Source organism: Callithrix jacchus, chromosome 1 (genome assembly GCF_049354715.1).
Source record: "Callithrix jacchus isolate 240 chromosome 1, calJac240_pri, whole genome shotgun sequence".
NCBI lineage: Eukaryota > Metazoa > Chordata > Mammalia > Primates > Cebidae > Callithrix > Callithrix jacchus.
This window is the reverse complement of record NC_133502.1, coordinates 176,701,222-176,723,153: the sequence shown is the minus strand read 5'-3', so window position 1 is coordinate 176,723,153 and position 21,932 is coordinate 176,701,222. Positions and strand designations below refer to the sequence as shown.

Genomic DNA, 21,932 nt, shown 5'->3' with positions numbered 1-21,932 from the left:
TCAGCTTTGAAACAACTTTATTAGAAGGCTTCTTTAAATGACAACTTCCAATTCTTTCTTAATTTGCTTTTTGACAATTCCAGTTATAACTATATATATATATTCATATATAACAGTATTTTTGCATTGATCTTTGCATCCTATTGAAGGTTTGCCAGTGGGCCGGCGTTGTTGAGCAAGGGCAGCAGAAGGCTGGGAGGGAGGGAGCCAGCCCCCCACCCTCTCTTCCAGCCCTGCCCACCGCAAATGCACAGGGAGAGGCACCTCACTGCCTTGCCGTTCAGAAAGAGTGAAATACAGAAACCCCCCCAGTGCAGGAGGTGACTGGACTTCCACCTTCAAGTTGATTGGGGATCCCCCCACCCTCTCTAAGCCCCCAGTCAAACCCTGAAATCCTAAGGCTCCCTGGGGGTGGGGCAAGTCCTTCCCCCGCTCCTCTGCCTTCAGTCCCAAGAAGAATTTCTTTGAAATTCTAAGACTGTGGTTGCCCAAGGCCCCTCCTTCCTCTCCTCTTCCCACCCCAGCAGGCGGGCTTGGGAAGGTACAATCAACCATGAACATAAATATGAATAAAAAATGAACTTGAAAATGACAAGCTATTAATTAAATCTATAAAAATAGTTAGGACATAACTCTGTTCAAATAAATACAAAATAAATAGGTTCCAAGCAGTGACACGAGTGGAATGTGAGGCTGGTCCCGCTGTGGCAGGGGCTGAATAGGAACCCCCAGGGACATCAGAACAGAGTCTGAGCAGACAGCCAAACTCCCGGCTCCCTTGTCTTCCTCTAGAAGCACAGAACTCGCTCGTTTGTCCAGCTTGTCTTTCTGGACAAAACCCTTTTCCCAACAATGCATAATTAAGGCCTCCAACACCTTTTCCTTCCCTCTCCAGGACACACAAACGCTCTGCCCTTCTCTCTCAAACACAGTGTTCCACTGCCCTCAGGCCACAGCGGGACAGTGAGTTTGGTTTGGAGCTGGTGCCAGTCCTGGCAGGGTCTGGGCCAGCTCGGAGCACCGTAAGCCCAGCATTTGCCTTCGGTGCAGCTGGGTCAGGCGGCCCAAGCCCCCTGCACTCCCATGCATGCCCAGTAGCCCCAGCCATCAGCAGGGCTCAGACACCAGTCAGTGCAAGGCCAGACCCTTTCCTCTTCCTGGCACAGCCAAGTTGGCATCAGTGCCACAGGCTGGGAAGTCAGGCCTGGGAGGCCACGTGACCTTACCTTTTATCATGGATTTCGGGATTGGATGAGGTGGTGGGATGTGGCCTGCAGCCCTCCTCCCACCCTATTACATCAGCAGCGAGGCAGGAAGCAGAGGGAACAGGGAGATACGTGGCAGGCCAGAGGGCAGGGGCCGTGCCAACCCCTGGCTGCAAGGATGAAATGGAAGAACTAAGCCGGCTTCCAAGCTCACTGTTGGTAGGCACTGCAGAAAATGTCCCGTCACTACACATGTGAGCCCAGAGCCTGCTGACCCTGGACCCTGAGGAATGCCTGTGGTCTTCCCTGGAACCAATAGGAGGGTCTGCTGGGGTCAGCAGGACCAGCCCCGGGCCTGCCAGCTCTCCCCACCCTCCCTGCGGGTTCGTCCAGGGTTTTCACAGCTTGGCTCGAGTCAGCTTAGTGTTGGCACATTCACAGAATGAGATGGCTGCATACCCTGGGCAGCGGCTGCCCAGGATCAGCGAGTCCACCGCGTGGTGGCCCTCCCCCCGTCACCGCGACTGCACGCCCAGGGTGATCTTCAGGTTCTCGTAGACCACATAGCTGATGCTCACGGCTGGGATGACCTTCATGAAGTTGGGGGCCAGCCCCCTGTACAGCCCAAAGGCCCCTTCAGTCCGCAGGATGTGTTTGAAGAGGCTGCTCATGGTCACCTCCGGAGCGCCCTCAATGGAGGCTGCAGGACAGAGACCACCAGTCAGATGCTTCCGTCTGCACCCTTTGACCTCCCAAAAGACTGCTCAGGGCCAGCCTTACCTTGTGCCTGCATCCGGGTCCTGACTAGGGCCAGGGGGTAGCTGGCCAGCTGGCCACAGGTACTGGACATGGTGCCACAGGCCAGGAGCACAAACACGCCGGGGTCCGCACTGTTCACTGCATAGCGCTGCAGCCAGGCATTCTTGAGCGTCTAGAAGGGGAAAGGAGCATGGGATAAGCCCTAGGAAGGGCTAGTCAGGCAGCAAGAGATGGGAGGTGGGGCTGTTACTGGATCCTTAGGCCACTGGAACCCAACTGCCGGGCCCAGGCCTGGCTGCCCTGTTTCTGCTGTCACTGGGAATTCCAGGACAAGGCAGAGGGAACACCTCCTTCCCCACACAGAAGGGCTGACTTCTGGGGTCTGTCTGGAGTGTGCTTGGGCCTTCGAGCCCCTGGGGCCACCCTGCTCTGGGGATCTGCCTGCTGAGCCCCTGGCAATGCAGAGCCTAGGGAGCTGCTGGGGGCTGCCAGAGACAGTCAGGGTAAAGGAAAGCCTTGCAATGAACAGAGGAGCTGGAAGGAGGCGCAGTGGTTTCCTGTGCTAACCATGCATCCGTCAAGGAAGGAGACAGCAGGCGGAGGTGTGCTGGGAGGGGGTTTCTAAACCTGTCTGGCTTGGGCCAGGGGCCTGAGCCCTCTTGAGCTCACCTCGTAGACTGCTAGGTCAATGCCGGCGTAGGGGATGATGCCCAGCATGTTGGGGACATAGCCTTTGTAGAAGGCAGCCACCCCCTCTCTGGCCAGGATCCTCCTGGCGCAGTCCAACATGCCTGAGTACTGGCCCGTTTTCCGCAGTGCCATCCGGGTCTTCAGGACCTGCACAACAGGAGCAATGGGCAGCGTGAGCACAGCCTGTGCCTCCCTAGCCCCAGGCACACTGCCTGCCCCAGGACCGAGGCGGCCCCTCACCTCCATTGGGTAGATGCTGCTCTGGGCGATGGCTCCTGCCAAGGACCCTGCCACAAGCCTCTCGTGAATCCTCAGAGTCTCCTGGTCACTACCAACAAGGCGCTTGATCTAGAACCAGGAGCAAACAAACCACCCGATATACCCAGAGGCTGGGGCACCTGCTGCTGCCCCTCCCTTCCTCCTGGAGCCCCTGGAGTCCCTGGCACATTTTATGCTGCCCAGAAATGTAGAGAACTGACAGTGAGCCCAGGCCTTTCACCTCGCCCTGCCACCCCCTGGCTGGCTCCAAGTGTTAGGGAGCTCAGTCCAAGGAAAGCCAGCAAGTGCAGGCAGTGAGTAGCCGCTGGCCAGTGACACTCTCTGGGGAGCTGGGTCCTCACCTGCTCATAGGCCATGAATTTGATGGCTGATTCGGGGGCAATTTTGAGGACGTTGATGCCATTGCCCCGCCAGAGTGACCTGGCCCCTCCTTCTCGAATCATCTGGGTGAAGCCGCCAATAATGCCCATGTGGTTGCTGCGGGAGGCGTGGACCTGGGAGAGAGGAGCAAGCAGTCAGTTGGACCCGAGGGCTACACGGCTGCCTCATCCAGCCAAGAGCATCTGCTGGCCAACCAGCTGAGGCCAAAGAGAAGGGTCTTTCTTCCGTGGGTTTTGCAGATGAGCTTGGCACCATGAGACCAAAGTAACCCTCTAGCTAAGTGAGGTTCAGCTAGATTGTACTGGGCATCCACTGGCTGCCAGCCTTGTCCTTAACAGCTCTGTAAAGATAACTTCAAAAAAAAAATCAAGGCCAGGCAGGGTGGCTCAGGCCTGTAATCCCAGTACCTCGGGAGTCTGAGGAGGGTGGATCACTTGAGGTCAGGAGTTTGAGACCAGCCCTCCAACATAGTAAAACCCCATCTCTACTGAAAATACGAAGTTAGCCAGTGTGGTGGTACGTGCTTGTAATTCCAGCTACTTGGGAGGCTGAGCCAGGGAGAATCGCTTGAACCCAGGAGGTAGAGGCTGCAAGTGAGCCAAGATTGCACCACTGTACTCCAGCCTGGCGACAGAGTGAGACTGTCTCAGGAAAAAAAAAAAAAAGGCTGAGCATGGTAGCTCATGCCTGTAATCCCAGAACTTTGGGAGGCTGAGGCAGGCAGATCACATGAGGTGAGGAGTTCGAGACCAGTCTGGCCAACATGGCAGGTCTTGAACTCCGTCTCTACTAGAAATATAAAAATTAGCTGGGCATGGTGGGGTGCGCCTGTAATCCCAGGTACTAGGGAGGCTGAGGCAGGAGAATTGCTTGAACCCAGGGGCAGAGGTTGCGGTAAGTCAAGATCACACCACAGCACTCTAACCTGGGTGACAGAGCAAGACTCTGTCTCGAAATAATAACAATTTTTAAAAATCGAGTTTATTATTAAAAAAACTTCAAACATATTAAAAAATAGAATGAATGCCCACCCAGTTTCGACAATGATCAAACCACAGCCAATCTCTAGCTCCTGCTGCCCCCACCCATGCTGATTTAAAGGCACATCCCAGGCCTTTTATCATTTCACCCAAGACCTGCTTTTAATCTCCACAACATTCCTGATAATTCTGCTAAAAAAACAAGCCCCTATTTTCACAGAGGAGGGGAAGTCCTGGGAGGAAAAGGCCTCAAGAGGGAGGGAGGCAGCTGTGGTGGCGCCCCGGGCAGAGTCCAAGTCCAAGGCTCTCTGCCCTGAACCACCTGCTTCCTTTGTCTCTGTGCAGCACAAGGAGGCCCAGCGAGGCAGGGGGGAGGGAACGGAGGCAGCTCTTCCAAGCTGGGCTCCTGGAACAAGGTTAGGTACAAGCAAGGAGATAGGTGGTGGCCAGTCACCATTCAGACATCAAAGTCCACAAGTGTCATTGTGTGGGTCAGTTTCCCAATTCTGCCTTAATGTCAGCCCAGCTTATCTCTGTTGTGTGGACATGGATTTGTGTACCTGGCCAAGGTAATGGCGTGGTTTCCGACTGGGGTCTGAGTCAGGTGAGGACAAGATGTGCTTATAGAAATTGGTTCCTGCCTCACCCAGCCTCCCTGGCTTCACTTGTCCACGTTATGCCCTTGTAATGTGATACCTGGCTTAAGTGCCTCAGATAAAATTAGATCCACTCTGCACAAAATGTCACCTAGAGTAGATATGATGGTACTCCTGTCTGAGTAACAATTCCAGTCTAATTTATTGGGTTGGAAAAGTTTGGGCCCAAAGTAGGCACCAGTCAGAGAAAGGGAAAAGTAGCCAAGCAGGATCCCCCAAGTGAAAACTGCCCCCCAGGTCTGGGGCCTTTTCCTTACATACCTGCATGAGCACCTTGAGTCTGTCCAGGGGGGCAGTGCAGGTTCGGGATACGGCTCCTGCCCCACCTCCTGCCACCAGGTGTCTCCACCACATCCCCGTCTGCCTCTCCTCCACTGTGAACTCATCAGGGACCGTCAGATTCTCACCCACATCAAAGATCTGTGAGGAAGGTTGGCACAAGCCTGATTCAGGACCCTTGGGGCAAGGCTGCTGGCACCGGTCACCTTCTACCCTCTAGCATGGCTCCAGGCCAGGGGCCACAGGACAGGGAGAAGGCCAAGGACCCTGGGTAGGAAGTGGGCTGGGGCCCTGGAGAGGCACAGGTTAGAGTCTTAGCTGAACACAGCAGGAAGGTGCCAGTACCAAAACCATCCACCAACCCTTCCCAGTGCTGCCAGGCAGCTCCTGCAAGAAAAGCTCACAAGGCCTGTGTGAGGTCACCAGGCTGGCTGTGCTGGAGGGATCAAGTCGGGATAAAAGCCGTCCGAAACCTCACGTGTAACCGGATCACGCTGGCCGAACATTATGCAAGGCCTCGGCAAACACGAGGACTCACTGCCTGCGTAACCTCTCTCCGAGTGGCATCCAGACTGATCACAGCCACCTCCGCTCTGATCCCAGGGCTAAAGGCCAGAGTTCTGGGCCAGCTGCTCCCACCCCTAAGCTGTCCACTTAAGTTCACTCAACGAATCCTGGCCTGGCACTGTGAAAGGCAGATGAGGAGCACCTCTGGCCTCCCCTCCTGGAGTGGATAGTCCACTCCAGGACTGCACACCAAGACTCAAGAGAGGGACACGCCATGCTGAGGGGCTCGGGGGCAGAGGCTGACACAGACTTGCATTTCTGAACATGAAACCACAGTGAACAGGGGTGAACGGGCAGCAAGTGTGCCACCGTGGGGACACCTCATAGCTCTCTGCAGAGTAGCTTCTGCTCTCGCCCCCTCCCCCTGGGAGGAAGGGTCACACCAGCTTTGGGAGAACAGGCAGCACTGTGGAAAGGGGTACCTGAAGTGGCCCATGAAGAGCAGGGAGCATGTGGGGACAGAAGGCGTTCCTGGAAGAGGAACCCTGTGTGTGAACAATGGGGCTGTTCAGGTTGGCCGGTGCCAGAACAGGGGGAGCATGTGGAGAGCTCTACTGGGCTGGCAGAGGAGGGGACAGTCTCCTGTGGAAGAGGAGGTGGCTGGAAAGCCTCAGCTGCACTGAGTGGTGCTGGGCTCAGGGTCCCTGGGGCATGGGGCTCACCGTGGAATGCTTCCAGTAGAGGATGATCTCCGGGATGTTTTCCACAGGGTGCAGGAGGTGGTAGTCTCTCCACTCGTTCCAGTCAATGGTCATCGTGCCATTTTTATCCATGCTGCGAGACAGAGGCGAGGCTGCCCACGGGTCCACATGCCCACCTGCCAGCTGCACCCCCCCCACCGCCTCCCAGTGAGCCAAGGGCAGGTGCCGTGGCTGCCCAGAAAACACAGGAGGCGCCTCTGCCCCCAGGAGAAAAGGCAGGGGACTCCACACCCCACTTAGCACAACAATGGGAATATAATGGCCCACAAGAACCCTGTTCTGATCAGGCACAGAAGTCAAGGGAGGCAGTCACAGCTACAAGGATACTTACTAGGTGACAGGGCCCCAGAAATGGCCCGTTCGTATTCTGACAGACAGACAAAGGATGCAGAGGAGAGAGGAGAAACAATGCACATAAGTGGTTGGAGCCATGTTAGTGAAGCAAGCACATACCCAGAGACGTGGGCACAGCACAGCATGAGATGAGCCCGCCACAGCGACTGAACCCAGGGAGTGGGCGCCAGGGCTGATGTCCCTGAGGACCAGCCAGTCTTCAGCCCGCAGGGTATTGGGAAGGCCCAGCCAGGAGACCCGGGAGCGGGTGCCAGGGCTGCCGTCCCCGGGGACCAGCCAGCGTTCAGTTTACAGGGTTTTGGGAAAACCACAGTGGCTGAACCCAGGGAGCAAGCACCAGGACTGCTGTCCCCGAGGACCAGCCAACGTTCAGTCCACAAGGTCTTGGGAAGGCCCAGCCAGGACAGATGGCAACTCCGGGGCTGTTCCATGCGATTTCCTGGCAGCTGCTCCTCACCAGGGAGCTATCTTTTGGGGCAGCACCTCTGACTAAAGAGTTAAGTGCAAGTTACCAGCATGGGGAAGAAATTTACCTGGGATCCAGGCTGCAGTGTGAGCCCCTCTGCACCACCCCCAACACATGCACAGGTGCTCGGTGCTGGCCTTTTACCTACTTCAACCACCCCCAAATTAGTTTTCACTTCATGGCTGCTGGCCAATGGGCAAAATTCCAGGTGATCTGTGATTCTTCAAATGAAAGCTGGCCTGCAAGCCTGGGGAGGGGCTGGCCTCCACAGGGGTTACTTATTCATCCTTTCAAACCATGAGAAGGCCAAGTTCAGAGCAACAGGATCAGCACAGGGAATAGCATTGCAGGGTTAGTCTAAGAGCCTTCCTTTCATCACACTTAATCCAAATGCAGAGGCTGGCTGAGCACTCACCTCTTGAGAATTTTTTCTGCCTGCTGTTCAGATATCTTAACTCCCAGGTCCCGCAGGGACTGCATGATCTCCTGTGCGTCGATGCGTCCTACAAGAACAGAGGCTGTGAGCAGGAGTCGGACACACAGGGAGGCCCGAGGCTGGACCAGGTGCAGCTCTGAAGGCAGCACTTACCATCATTCTTTTTGTCCAAACTCTTAAACACTAGCCTCAGTTTCTTCTCATGATCTTGGAGATAATGGACAAATTCTTCAAAGTCTAGTTGCCCATCAAGGTCCTTATCCCCAGCTTGTACAATTTTCTAGAAAAGAAAAGTAAGGTTTTGGGTTTTGGCTCCTGGACCAGCCTTTCCTTGTCCCTTGTGGGGCCCCATCCCCAATGACTGCACTAATCCATGAGCAGAGCTGGCCCCAAGATGCTTCTGCTCTACCCCCAGAGCCACCACCTAGAGCCCCAAGTGCTGGCCAGAACCTCCCTCCCAAGCAGAGGGAACAAGGAGCCTGGGAAGAGCCCTCTGGACAGAGGCCAACAGGGACAGCTGGGTGCGCTCTCAGTCTGAAGACCCGCATGCTGTACAGCTGGGGTTAGCTGCTTGGCCCCATTGCAGTGCCGTCCCTGGATCCCTGGATCCAGGCTTCAACCACACATGCTCCCTGCTGAGACGTGGGGATGACCATTTCTGACAAGAACGCTGCAGCTTGCTTTCTCTCCTAAACGTGGCATTAGTCCAAGAATAATTTGGTGGCCAGGGTGAAAATAGGGGGCAGAGCCAGACCCTGCCAGAGAGCACTCGAGGCTGGGGAAGTGTAGGGAGCCAAGTGTATGTGCTTGATGGTACTGCCAGTCCTTGTTCTCCGGGAAGCCAGGTGATATTGCGACCCTGGCTCTCTCAAGTCAGTCACTGAAAACCACTTTAGTGACCCAAGAGACTCCATTCCTTGGCTGTGAGGTTCCAAAAACCCCCACCATGTCCCCGCTTCCCAGGAGGTGGGCTTCGTTCAGCAGCTGTTAATGGTTTTGGATGCCTGGCAACTGGGACTTCATGAGAGCAAACATCTCCCCAGCACCTAACATGGGCAGCAGGGTGTGCAAAATGTTTGCTTCTAATAACACTCACCCCTTGCAAACAGTTCTAGGAGGTAGGAAATGTCATTTTCCCCATTTTACAGGGAAGGAAACAGGAGTTGAGAGGGGCTAAATATTTACACAAGGTCAGACAGCTAGGGAAGTGGTGGGCGGGATGCAAGTCAGGCTGTGGTCCTCCCAGGCCACCTTCCTGCAGATCCTGCTGCCACCCTGGAGGCTAACCTCCAGAATGTGGGGGATGAAAGTGAGTCACCCTAACTCAGCTACACCCTGAATCCGGAACCCAAAACTGTAACCGAGAATCTCCCAAGGAAGATGTTATGGTCTTCCTGTGTCCCCACACTTCTCACTGAGAGAAATCAACTGACAGCCAGTTGGGGTTTGGAAATGGATGTCCCACTGCTAGCTTGGCCCTCAAAGGATCACCCCCATGCCTCTCTGACACACTACTGACAGTGCCTTGTGATTCCTCAGCTGCCAAGGGTGCCAGGGGCAGGGAGGCCTGGACAGAAACCCCATGACCTGGTATGATCAACAGGCTAATGCGAGGGGTGTGGCTGGAATGTGGGACAGATGCTCGGACATATTTTATCTGCTATCTGAGGTTACATTTAACTTCCTGTGGACATCTGTGCTCTCAGCCAAGGGTGACATAAATCACCTATAGGGTGACTGCTCCAGATCCCTGACAGGAATGGAAATAGAGTGGACAAGCCACTTACGGAGGAGGCGAACGTTAAGCACAGAGCCCTCTGGTACCCTGGCTGCCTGCTGCCAGGGTGAGCCACATGCCTCCCTGGGGTGGGCGCTGTCACACAGACACCCGGAGCAGAGGGTGTGCTTGCTGCAGCTGGCTTCAACACATTCTCAAAGTGCTTGCTTCTGCCTCACAGGGCCCGGGACTCCTTCTGTCTCCTTCCTTGGATATGCAGATCCTTCTCAGTGCACAGTAGGCATGGGGCGGGGGGGGGGGGGGGGGGGGCGGGGGGGGGCGGTATCAGGGAAGCTGATTACCCAAGAAGGAGAAGCTGAGGAGGCAAGGGGCCCCCAGACTCCGAAGCTCAGCTTCCTCACCTTTAGGGCAGACACAGGCCCTGCTCCCCAGGGATGTCTGAGCGTTGAGAAGGCTTCCTCACCCCCACATCAGGGACAGGCACTTCACCCCGTAGCACCCTCCCAACTCCTGGGCCTCCCTGCCTTCTCCCATGTGGTCCTGGCCTACCCCCCGGACCCCTTTGGGGCCCTGTACTTCTCAAGAACACCCCCCCATTCCAGCAAAAGGAATTTCCTTTCCGAAAGTCCATCTCCCATAATAGCCTTCGCTAGAATTCCAGCCTTCCCGGGAAGTCATATGAAAACCAGTCACTCTGGTTACGTACACGTGCCGGCCACAGCCACAAGACGATGGGAAAAACTCCTACATTTCAGACATTCTTTCCTCTCGGCAGGGGACGCTTCCCGCACACTCAGCCATTCACTCAACAAATACCGGTTGAAGGCGCCTTTCCCTGCTGCGCAGTCCCCCTACAGACCTGCTTCCACTGGCGGTAGGTGGAGAACTCCTGGGAGGGGATGAAGACACTGAGCTTGAAGATGGACTTCAGCTCGGCAGGAAGCCCCTTGGACTCAAAATACTGGAACTCGGTCTGGGCCTCCCCAATGACCGGCACGTACAGGCACAGGCAGAGCATGCTGGCGGCCTGCTGGATGCTCCGCTGCCCTCGCCACCCGGAGCAAGTTCTCTAAATGCAGCCGGTCTCGGGAAACTTGCATAAGACAAGCCGGGCCTCAGCTACCATTGGCTGCTTAAGCCCCGCCCTTTTACTTAATTGAAAAAAGAAAAAAAAAACCTCCCACGGAAGGTCTGCTAACAGCCAATGAACACAGAGCCCGGGGGAGAAGGCGCATCAGGTTGCTCAAGTGAGAGGCACAAAGATCCGGGCTGACGTCACAGCTCCCACCCTGCAGTTAACTCTTGGAGAAGAGGCAGGATGACGCGTTCTGCTTGTCTAGATACTAGGTCCGGAGTCCAAACAAACCTTCACCCTCTGGCTGCCAACCCCTCCAAATGAACAAACAGCCTATAGCCTGTTTTCACACAAGATCCCCAAACTCGTCACACAACACAACAGTTTGCCCTTTTAGTAAATCATTCCCAATCAAAAGATCAGTAGATAGAGACGGAGCTGATTGCCACTGAAAATGGGTCCAGTTCAGCTGTGAGAGGAGGCTGAGGGGTGTCTGAGAGCCAGGTGCCCGGCCATCCAGGAAAGTGGACCCCACCATGGGTCCATGCATCCTGCAGGGGAGTTGCCCTGGCTGGCCAAGACCCTGGCCACACATGGCTCCTGGCACAGTTCTAGCTGACTCCCGCTTCAGGGAAACTCCATAGACCACATGTGCCCTTCACAGCCCACATGTGATCAGTGCATTGAAACCTTTTCCAGGCCATTCTGCAATGTGAGCACTGAGGAACCGGCCTTCACCTGGGGGCCCCAGAGTGCCCAGGAGCTGACATGATGGGGATGGGAAGAGGACACCATGCTGAAGGACTCCCCATAAGCATCAATCTGGGGTCAGCCGAGGCCTCACATGAGACTCACAGTCTTCAATGCCCACATCCACTCAGAACATGTAGAAGTCCAGTCTTAGTCACAGCTAGAACTTTGCTGTTCAACACAGAAGCTTTTTAAATATAAAGTCATAGCTGACCGGGCATGTGGCTCATGCCTGTAATCCCAACATTTTGGAAGGCCGAGGCAGGCGGATCACTCGAGGTTAGGAGTTCACGACCAGCCTGACCAACATGGTGAAACCCCATCTCTACCAAAAATACAGACATTAGCCAGGTATAGTGGTGGGCTCCTCTGGAACACAGGAGGCGGAGGTTGCAATGAGCTCAGATTGCGCCATTGTACTCCAGCCTGAGCAAGAGTGAAACTGTGTCTCAAAAAAAAGTAAATTCATTAATAGCCAAAAGAACTCTGGCAATAAAGAAAAAAAAAAGTAAACTCTATAAAATAAAATGAAATGAACAAACTCAGTTCCCCAGGATAGCCACACAAAGTCACTGGGCATTTCCGCCATCACGGAAACTTCCACTGTTCTAGAACAGCTCCAGAACGACCTTTTCAGGGGAGGACGATCCTCTGCAGGCCGGGCTGAATTCTCTACTTCTTCCTTCCCCCGATTCGTGCTGCGGAGGAAGAGACCACGTCACCAAGATGAGAACAGGCTTAGTCTCACCCTTGTTCCTTCCACAGTGCGCCACTTCCTAATATAGACTACATCTTCCCACTACTGGGATGGATAAAAATGGATAGTTATTACTTGGGGATCACAGAAGTAAAAGGACTTCTTAATGCACTAAAAAGCTTGTTAACACGTAAAGAGGGTGTTAGAAGATGTTGATACTTATATACAACATTATGAAACAGAGATTATGACAAGTGATAATGATACCTAGGCCCTTCTAACAGAGATCTGATAACGAGTCTGTGAGAACAGGTCTTGGACTACCCTAGTGGCAGATCCTATGAGGTTTCACTGGATTATCCAGGCAGATTCCTGTTCAGCCTCCACTAAATCCATGACACTCAGCTGTCTCTTAAGCTGCACAATCCAGAATGTTCTGCCTTGGGCTATTTTAACACGCATTTTATCTCTACCACCAGGGTCCTGAAGGTAGAAGGCTCTTGCTTCAAACCCTTGGACCTCCTTGTCTGGAACTAACCTCTTGCCTTGATCAAATAAGGTGTTTCATAAACAGCTTCCAAATGAGTGAATCAGCTTAGAGGGCCTCTAAGACCTCAAGAAACAAACTTATGACCATGCTTGATGAAGGCCTATTTTTCTGAGCACCTGCAAATAGAGTTGTCAGGGCATTATATTGGAATGAACAAAATAATGTATCATTTTTATTATTATTGAGACAGACTCTCACTCTGTCACCCAGGCTGAAACATCCGTTTCCCAGGTTCAAGTGATTCTTGTGCCTCAGCCTCCCAAGTAGTTGGATTACAGGTGCCCACCACCACCTGTAATTTTTGCATTTTTAGTAGAGACTGGATCTCACCATGTTGGCCAGACTGGTTTCCAACTCCTGGCCTCAAGTGATCTGCCTGCTTCGGCCTCTCAAAGTACTGAGACTACAGGCCTGAGCCACCACGCCTAGCCTCTATTATTTTATTTTAAAAAAGGTTCACGTTGCCGGGTGCTGTGGCTCCCAGTACTTTGGGAGGCTGAGGCGGGTGGATCACAAGGTCAGGAGATTGAGACCATCCTGGCCAACATGGTGAATCCCTGTCTCTACTAAAAATGCAAAAATTAGCTGGGCGTGGTGGCAGATGCCTGTAATCCCAGCTGTTTGGGAGGCTGAGGCAGGAGACTCGCTTGAACCTGGGAGGCGGAGGTTGCAGTGAGCCGAGACTGTGCCATTGCACCACTCCAGCCTTGGCAACAGAGTGAGACTCCGTCTCAAAAAAAAAAAGAGCTGAGTCTTAAAATGCTGGTCTTCAGGAATTGCTTACTCTATTTTATAGAATGAGATGTTGCCCTTAAAAAAAAAATGCTGGTCTTCCTTTGTTAAATTATTCATGTTTCCTTCTGAAACTAAAATAAATTACATAGATCTGTTAAGTCTCTCATTTTAGTGATGACTGCAGTCATTCTAATATAAAAAAGCAAAATTTTTGAGCAAGTTCAATTGAATATTTCATTTTCTAATAAAGTGTATTTTAAAAATAATTATGGTAGATATAACTGTACTATTGAGTTTTATAACGTATTTAACAAAAGAAATCTGAGAAGAGATTTGAAAATGATACTAAATAAAAGTGAAACATGTCTTTGGGAGGCCGAGGCGGGTGGATCACGAGGTCAAGAGATCGAGACCATCCTGGTCAACGTGGTGAAACCCCGTCTCTACTAAAAATACAAAAAATTAGCTGGACATGGTGGCGCGTACCTGTAATCCCAGCTACTCAGGAGGTTGAGGCAGGAGAATTGCCTGAACCCAGGAGGCGGAGGTGGCGGTGAGCCGAGATCGCGCCATTGCACTCCAGACTGAGTAACGAGTGAAACTCCGTCTCAAAACAAAAGAAAAAGTGAAACATGTATTCTTCTTCTTTTTATTTTTTAAGACGGAATCTCGCTCTGTCGCCCAGGCTGGAGTGCAGTGGTACGATCTTGGCTCATTACAATTTCTACCTCCAGGGTTCAAGCGATTCTCCTGCCTTGGCCTCCTGAGCAGCTGGGACTACAGGTACCCACGAACATGCCCGGCTAATTTTTGTATTTTTAGTAGCGATAGGGTTTTACCATGTTTGTCAGGCTGGTCTCAAATTCCTGACCTCAAGTGATCTGCCCTCCTTGGCTTCTCACAGTGCTGGGATTACAAACGTGAGCCACTGTGCCCAGCCTGAAACTTATATTCTATATTATAAGGCAAAATTATTAAAGATTATCAAATAGGAACAATTGTTTTCTAGAACACAAAAGAATGGAATCTCCTTGATCATAACAAAGCTCTTCACAGACCAAGAGTATCATGGGGTCAGGAAATGTCTCTGAAATGGTCTGCACTTACTTGTCAACATGTTATTTTACAATACTAACATCAATTCTACTCCAACATTAGTTTTTAAAAAGGGTTCTAACCTATTTGCTGCTGTGACTGGGTCCCACAGAATGTCTTCATTGGATAAACGTCAATTGGCGTTTGCTTATTTAAATTATCCATCCTACTGAGTTCCACAGGCAATTCAGAACTCCATCTTCATGCAAAAATGGAGAATTCTACCCAAATAAGCCAATCTCCAGGTGCCTAGTGTCCAGGACAACTGCTCTATTTCTGGAATTGCAGACTGCGGGGCCCAGAGGGGCTCTGGGATCATCCCTTAATCTCTGAGTGGAGCAAACAGGCCTGGGAGAGGTGACCTGATTTGCCCAATTCCCAAAGCCTGTCAACGCAGGGCAGGGCCTCGCACCCAGGGCTCCTGTTACAACATCCACTTCAAACAGCACCCAAAACTGAGATTTCAGTATTCAGTTCCCAAAGAATGTCAGTAAGCCAGATACTGGGAATGACAGTAGGTAATACCTCATACTGGAAGGCAGCAGGTGTGTGGGAAAGGTGTAACTTGAGCAAGTTGAGCCCTATCTAAATACAACCAAAAATGATGTTTGTGTCACAGCTTCTGAATACCTCTATAAAAACTAGATTATGGAGGAACTAAAGCAGACCTTGGGTTTCAGCCCTGATGTTTCACACTGGCCTGCTCCACACTCCAAGATCTGGGCACAGCACACATTGTGTGTGATTCCTCTCTGTTTTATTATTCTGACTTGGGTGGCACAGACCCCCATCTGTTTCAGCTCCTCTGATTTCCATTCCTGTGACTAGTATTTGGAAATAGTGACAGCAACACTAGGTCCCTTAGGATTCAGCGGCATCAGATTGCAATTAATCTATAAAGTAGCAGTTCCTCTCCTGAGCATCTTCACACAGCAAATCTGCCAATGCCACCAAAAGCTTTCCTTGTTCTACCACTCTGTTACACGCCAGAAGAAAGCAGATGCTTCCTGTAAGGGCCGGAATATCATGAATAAGAACAGGGCAGGTACAGTACCTCTGGGAGTGTAGCATTAGGTCAGAAAGTTCCTCTCCCCTCCTCTGCAATGACTCAGACTGAACCAGAAATATTAATATGTGGAGGGAGCCTTGCCAGCATCCAGCTGCAAGCCCCACCCACCCTTAAGGCTCTCAAACCTCATTGGCAGCTGTGGCCACAGTGTCATTTGATGATCAGGTTGCCATGACAGCCTAGTGTAGCCACTTTCCAATGAAACCTACCTACACTTGGCAATTACACACACAATGAGCAAAATTCTTTGTGCTTCCGAGAAGACAGCCCCTCAGGATTTGAAAACTTGAATGCCACTGAGGGCACCTCCCACTCCAGAGTAATGGCTTTCTTCTCCAACTGCAGATTAATTGTAGGACAAAGATAAAGGGAAAAACTGGAACAGTTCCTAGAATAAAAGCTTGCAGGAACCTGACTCACTGGCAGACATATTTAAACAGGGGAAGTGAGAGCAAAACAAAGTAGTGCTTCTGGGACACTGAGAAGCCAGAGAACCAAAGTGTGCTTTTCTTTTTCATTCTTTTTTTTTTTTTTTTTTTTTGAGATGGAGTCTTGCTCTGCTACCCAGGATGGAGTGCAGTGGCACAATCCACCTTCCAGGTTCAAGTGATTCTCCTGTCTCAGCCTCCCTAGTAGCTGGGACTACAGGTATGCACTACCACACCCTGCTAATTTTTGTATTTTTAGTAGAGTTGGGGTTTCACCATATTGACAAGGCTGGTCTTGAACTCCCGACTTTGTGATCCCCCACCTTGGCCTCCCAAAGTGCTGTGATTATAGGTGTGAGCCACTGTACCCGGCCTAAAGTGAACTTTTCAAAAATGTTTCCAAAACATTCTGGAGGTCCTTTCATGAGAGAATTGGTGAGGCCAGCCCCAGTCAGTGATCACAAACCCCAAACACCTTCAGAGCACTGCTCTGGGAAAGATGTGGGCTGCATCCCTGCTCCTGTTACTCCGGTTCTTGGTCTATCTGCTTTGTGAGTCTATGCTGCCCAGATGTGCTTTCTCCCTTGCTTCAAACCCAACCAGCTGCCTCATCTCCCACTTGGGGCTCCCCCCATTTGCAGCCAGCTGAACTGTCTCTCTTCTGGGGATCAGCCAGTAAAAGGTGTGGGTCTCTTGATTCTGCAGGCCAGGAGCTAAGTTGTTCAAAACAGAAAGTCCTACCCTGAGGCCGCCCTTGGGGGGAGAGCTGGCAAGGGGGTACTGTATGATGCTGAAAAATAGAGCAGTTAATCACTGAAGACAAAAATAGGTGATTTTAAAAGGCAGTCGGCCATTTAAGGTAGTAATAAGGCAAGCAGGTCTATGGATAAAAGTTGCTCACAAGGCTAGTGCCACAGCCATTTCCAATCTTGTCTATAATAATGAAAAGGTACAAAGTGACACCCTCTCTTTGCATATTAAGTATGCACATCTCGGGCATAACAGACTCTAAGAGACCCATTGCTCCACTTGGAAGGAACCCGTCAAAGACAAGGACTTCTTCCCAGTGCCCATAGGACTGCAAGCGTCATTACATCAAAAGTCTCTATTAGCAAAGGCAAGATATTTCAACTTAACATTTCTGCGGTAGCTACAATGTGCCAAACAGGGCAGAATCTCCTTTTCTTCTCTGCTTTTTATCCTGAGTAAAAAGATTCTAAAATAACCAAAGTTCAGGAGGTGAACAAGGTCACTCCTCCAGCAGCAGGTAGGAGAAATCTGAGCCAAATGGCAATTTCCTTTCTAATACTGAACACTCCATTAGTCTCATTAAAAACTGCTTTCCTAAGGGAAAACAAGGCAGCACAGGGCAAGGATTTGGGGGGCAAAATCTCAGCTCCACTTCTCTTTAGTTGTTTAACCTTAGGCAAGTAATGTAACCATTCTGTACCTCGGTTTCCTCATCTCCGAAATGGGGATACTACCACTTACCTTGGCTCTTGTGAGGATGGTAACTCATGCTCAGGGCTCGAGAGGGATGAAAGACCCCGCAGTCGGCAGACCCGCAGTGGCCGCAGTCATTCCCAGAGGGTCACCAGCCTCTGCGCCTCATGACTCCAGCATCTCCTCGGACCCAGTCTCACGCCTTCACTCTTCCTCCCAGACCCAAATGAAAGATGGGTCGGACCCAGGCAAGGGGACTGTGACCTTCAGGATGCCAAGACCACCCCCACAGCTCCCAGCAACTGGGTTCCACGGTGGACGCACACTCTCTTGCCCTTCCTGAGCTGTTCAGATAAGCTAAGGCACACTTTCACAGTTTGTCCCTTACTTTCAGTTGGCTTTCTTCAGCCAAACTAACAAATCCTAAGGCAAATCTATTGCGACCTTCCTTCCCCCAACAGCCACATTGGGGTGACTGCAGTGGGTAATGTAGCTTTCACAGGTGCCACAGAAAGATTTTAGATGGAATTCGTGGGCCTCCTCATTGCCTACCACTTCTCCCTGAACCCCAAACTAATGTTATGAGTTCTCCCTTCCTCCCCACACTCATTTTTTCCCCAGGAAAATGATCCCAGACCAGTCCCTAAACTAGGAGGTCCTCCTGAGGCCAACATTACCTTAGGAAACTGATCTGCAGGTCCAACTACCAGCAAAATGGTGGGTCTCTTTTCCGTGGCCTCAGCCCTTCCGTCCTGTTTCCCCAAAAAGCTTGCCATCTGGTCTCTCCGGGCAGGGGCTGGGGTGCCTCTGACTTCATGATCGTCCCCCTCTCTGGAGCCTTGGCACCCAGCCCTTGGGAGAAAGCTAGCTAGGAAATGCCACAGCATCTGCAACATCACGGTCTCCTCCAAACGCCTCCGATGGCGACTGTTCACTTTTGAGGGATGTGACCACAATACCAAGGCTCTCTGGCTACACAGCTGCTGGGAAGACCGGCCTGGGAGTTCTCAGGCTGGAAGCTCTGCACGCAGGGGCCGTTTCCTGCTTTTTCAAATGTGCTAGCACTGCTGTCGTGCCCGGCCTGAGAAGTAGCTCACTCTAAGGGAGCCTTGCCGGGCTGCCGGCAATAAGGAGAAAGCAGCTGGAGCTTCTTCAATAAAAACTCACTTCTGCAGATGACGGTGAGCAAACGTTTGGCTTTTTTTTAAAAAAAAGGAAAACGCGACAGCCAAGCAGACCACTCCCAGAGGCAGAAGCAACTTCGAGCTCCCAATTATTCAGCTGTCCTCGCTCATCACCCAAGCCGAGGACTGGAGCATCCAGTCTGCATTCTCACTGCAGCAGAGCCCAGCCAATCACCTCTGCCGACACTACCTAGTTCATTATCCCCACCAGCACCAGCCCTCCAATCAGAGGCCGCTGATTTCCTGCATAAAACCTGGCAATTCTGCAGGGACATACAGACTCATGCTTCAGATGAGGCTCGGCTTACAGAATCCACTCTGAGCCAGCTCCTTAGAAAAAGTAACTCCCTACCCTCCACCCAGGTTGCTTCCAGACAGCACTCACCATCAAGTGCAACATGATCAACAGTCCTTGGCAACATGTCCTAAGAGCATTCTAGAAACATTTTCCTTGTCTGAAGATCCAGTTTTCTCTAACAGAGCACATGCCATATCACAGCAGCTACTTCTGTTATGTCTGCCTCTAAAAGATGAGCTGCCTGCGGGCAGGACCAAGTCATAGATCTTTCTACCCCTACGATCAGGTACAGATTAAGTCTATAGACTGAACTGAGTAAAAGGTCATAAATAAAAAGGAAATAATCTTTGATCATTTGTTTCTTAGTTTACTAACAGCTAAATGCACTGGCTACTATCACTCCTCACTGAGGTGAGACTCTGATAGTGTTCACGACATTCATTCATTCATTCACTGAGACAGAGCCTTGCTCTGTTGCCCAGGCTGGAGTGCAGCTCTTGGCTCAATGCAACATGTGCCTCCAAGGTTCAAGCAATTCTCCTGCCTCAGCCTCTGGAGTAGCTGGAATTACAGGTGCATGCCACCACACCTGGCTAATTTTTGTATTTTTAGTAGAGACAGGGTTTTACCATGTTGGCAAGGCTGATCTTGAACTCCTGACCTTGGATGATTCACTCACCTCAGCCTCCCAAAGTGCTGGTATTACAGGTGTGAGCCACTGCTCCCAGCCTATTTAAGTATCTTTAAAAGATAAGTGACGGCCGGGCGCGGTGGCTCAAGCCTGTAATCCCAGCACTTTGGGAGGCCAGGGCGGGTGGATCAAGAGGTCAACAGATTGAGACCATCCTGGTCAACATGGTGAAACCCCGTCTCTACTAAAAATACAAAAAATTAGCTGGGCATGGTGGCATGTGCCTGTAATCCCAGCTACTCAGGAGGCTGAGGCAGGAGAATTGCCTGAACCCAGGAGGCGGAGGTTGCGGTGAGCCGAGATTGCGCCATTGCACTCCAGCCTGGGTAACAAGAGCAAAACTCCGTCTCAAAAAAAAAATAGAAAAGATAAGTGACTATTTAAAGCAAAAATAAAACAATACACCGTGGTTTTATAACACGTGTAACAGTAAAATGCATGAGAACCACGGTTCAAAGTCTGGGAGCACAGAAATGGAAGTATACTGTTTAAGATTCTAAAACTAGGCTAGGCATGGTGGCTCTCACCTGTAATCCCAGCACTTTGGGAGGCTGAGGCAGGAGGACTGCTTGAAGTTAGGAGTTTGAGACCAGCCTGGGAAACAAAGTAAGGCTCTGTCTCTGTTTCTACAAAATACACAAAAATTAGCTGAGTATAGTGGCTCACACCTGTAGTCCTAGCTACTCGGGAGGGTAGGGCAGGAGGACTGCTGGAGCTCACAAGTTCAAGGTTGCACTGAGATATGATCACACCACACACTCTAGCCTGGGCAACAGAGTGAGATCCTGTATCCAAACCAACCAACCAACCCAACTTGACCACACTGACATTTACAAAATACTCCACCCAACAACAGCAGAATACACATTATTTTCAAGTGCACTCAGAACATATTCCACCCATGAAACAAGTCTCGATCAATTTCAAAGGATTCAACTCATACAAAGTATGTTCTCTGACCATAGTGGAATTAAATTGGAAAAAAATGACAGGTATGCACCTGTAGTCCCTGCTACTTGGGAGGCTGAAGTGAGAGGTTTGCTTGAGGGCAGGAGTTCAAGAACAGCCTGGGCAACATAGCAGGATCCAGTCTCTTAAAATAAAAAAAAAATTGGAGGCCGGCTGTGGTGGCTCACGCCTGTAATCCTAGCACTTTGGAAGGCCGAGGTGGGTGGATCATCTGAGGTCAGGAGTTCAAGACCAGCCCGGCCATCATTGGTGAAACCCCATCTTATAAAAAATAAAATTAAAAAAAAAATTGAAAAATACCTAAATATTTGAAAACTAAATAACACAATGGTAAATGATTCATGTGATATGTCAAAGAAGAAATCAAAAAGGAAATTAGAACGTATTTTGAATGGTAAGAAAGCACAACATATCAAAATTTGTAAGAAGCAGCCAAAGCAATACTTAGAAGGAAATACCTACATTAGAAAAGAAAGGTCACAAATCAGTGACTTCAGCTTCCATCTTAAGAAATCAGAAAAGTGGCCAGGTGTGGTGGCTCATGCCTGTAATCCCAGCACTTTGGGAGGCTGAGGCGGGTGGATCACCAGGTCAGTAGTTTGAGACCGGCCTCACCAACATGGTGAAACCCTGTCTCTACTAAAAATACAAAAATCGGCCAGGCGTGGTGGCACACACCTGTAATCCCAGCTACTCAGGAGGCTAAGGCAGGAGAATCGCTTGAACCCAGGAAGCGGAGGTTATAGTGAGCCAAGATTGCACTGCCACTGTTCTCCAGCCTGCGCGACAGCACCTAAGACAGGAATCAATGGAAATATGTTCAATTGCGTATCTTACCTATATGTATTCAGATATATATATTGCATATACAAAGATAGGCTCTTACTATGTTGCTCAGGCTGGTATTAAACTCCTTGGACTCAAGTGATCCCCCCATCTTGGCCTCCTCACCTTGGATTCCAGATATGAGCCACTGTACCTGGTCCAATTTTTTTTCTTTTTTGACACGGAGTTTTGCTCTTGTTGCCCAGGCTAGAGTGCAATGGTGCAATCTCAACTCACTGTAACCTCAGCCTCCTGCGTTCAAGCCATTCTCCTGCCTAAGCCTCTGGAGTAGCTGGGATTACAGGCATGGGCCACCACGCCCAACTAATTTTAGTATTTTAGTAGAGATGGGGTTTTTCCATGTTGGTCAGGCTAGTCTTGAACTCCCCACCTCAGGTGATCCACCCACTTCAGGTGATCCACCCACCTTGGCCTCCCAAAATGCTGGGATTACAGGTGTGAGCCACCATCCCTGGCCAGTTTTTTTTTTTGAAACAGAGTTTCTCTTTTGTTGCCCAGGCTGGAGTGCAGTGGTGTGATCTCAGCTCACCTGAACCTCTGCTTCCTGGCTTCAGGTGATTCTCCTGCCTCAGCCTCCTGAGTAGCTGAGACTATAGGCACCCACCACCATG

At 51.0% G+C, this 21,932-nt stretch overlaps 1 protein-coding gene across 8 annotated transcripts in view; it reads right to left on the bottom strand.

Annotated features, from left to right (window-relative positions):
- The window catches only part of SLC25A25 (solute carrier family 25 member 25), a 37,341-nt gene continuing 15,409 nt past the window's right edge, over window positions 1-21,932 (bottom strand). For 2 of the 8 annotated variants that reach the window (XM_078328326.1, XM_009003407.4), the window contains 10 exons: window positions 7,907-8,033; window positions 7,733-7,820; window positions 6,829-6,864; window positions 6,459-6,570; window positions 5,212-5,370; window positions 3,275-3,427; window positions 2,895-3,002; window positions 2,634-2,801; window positions 1,986-2,136; window positions 1-1,905 (listed from right to left, as the gene is read on the bottom strand). In XM_078328326.1, the coding sequence (XP_078184452.1) occupies window positions 1,721-1,905; window positions 1,986-2,136; window positions 2,634-2,801; window positions 2,895-3,002; window positions 3,275-3,427; window positions 5,212-5,370; window positions 6,459-6,570; window positions 6,829-6,864; window positions 7,733-7,820; window positions 7,907-8,033 (1,287 nt within the window). In that variant the 3' untranslated portion in view covers window positions 1-1,720. Of the gene's footprint in view, window positions 1,906-1,985; window positions 2,137-2,633; window positions 2,802-2,894; window positions 3,003-3,274; window positions 3,428-5,211; window positions 5,371-6,458; window positions 6,571-6,828; window positions 6,865-7,732; window positions 7,821-7,906; window positions 8,034-10,350; window positions 10,569-18,010; window positions 18,634-21,932 lie in introns of those variants that run through there. The other 6 variants (XM_078328333.1, XM_009003409.4, XM_009003412.5 and 3 more) reach the window with 5 other exon arrangements.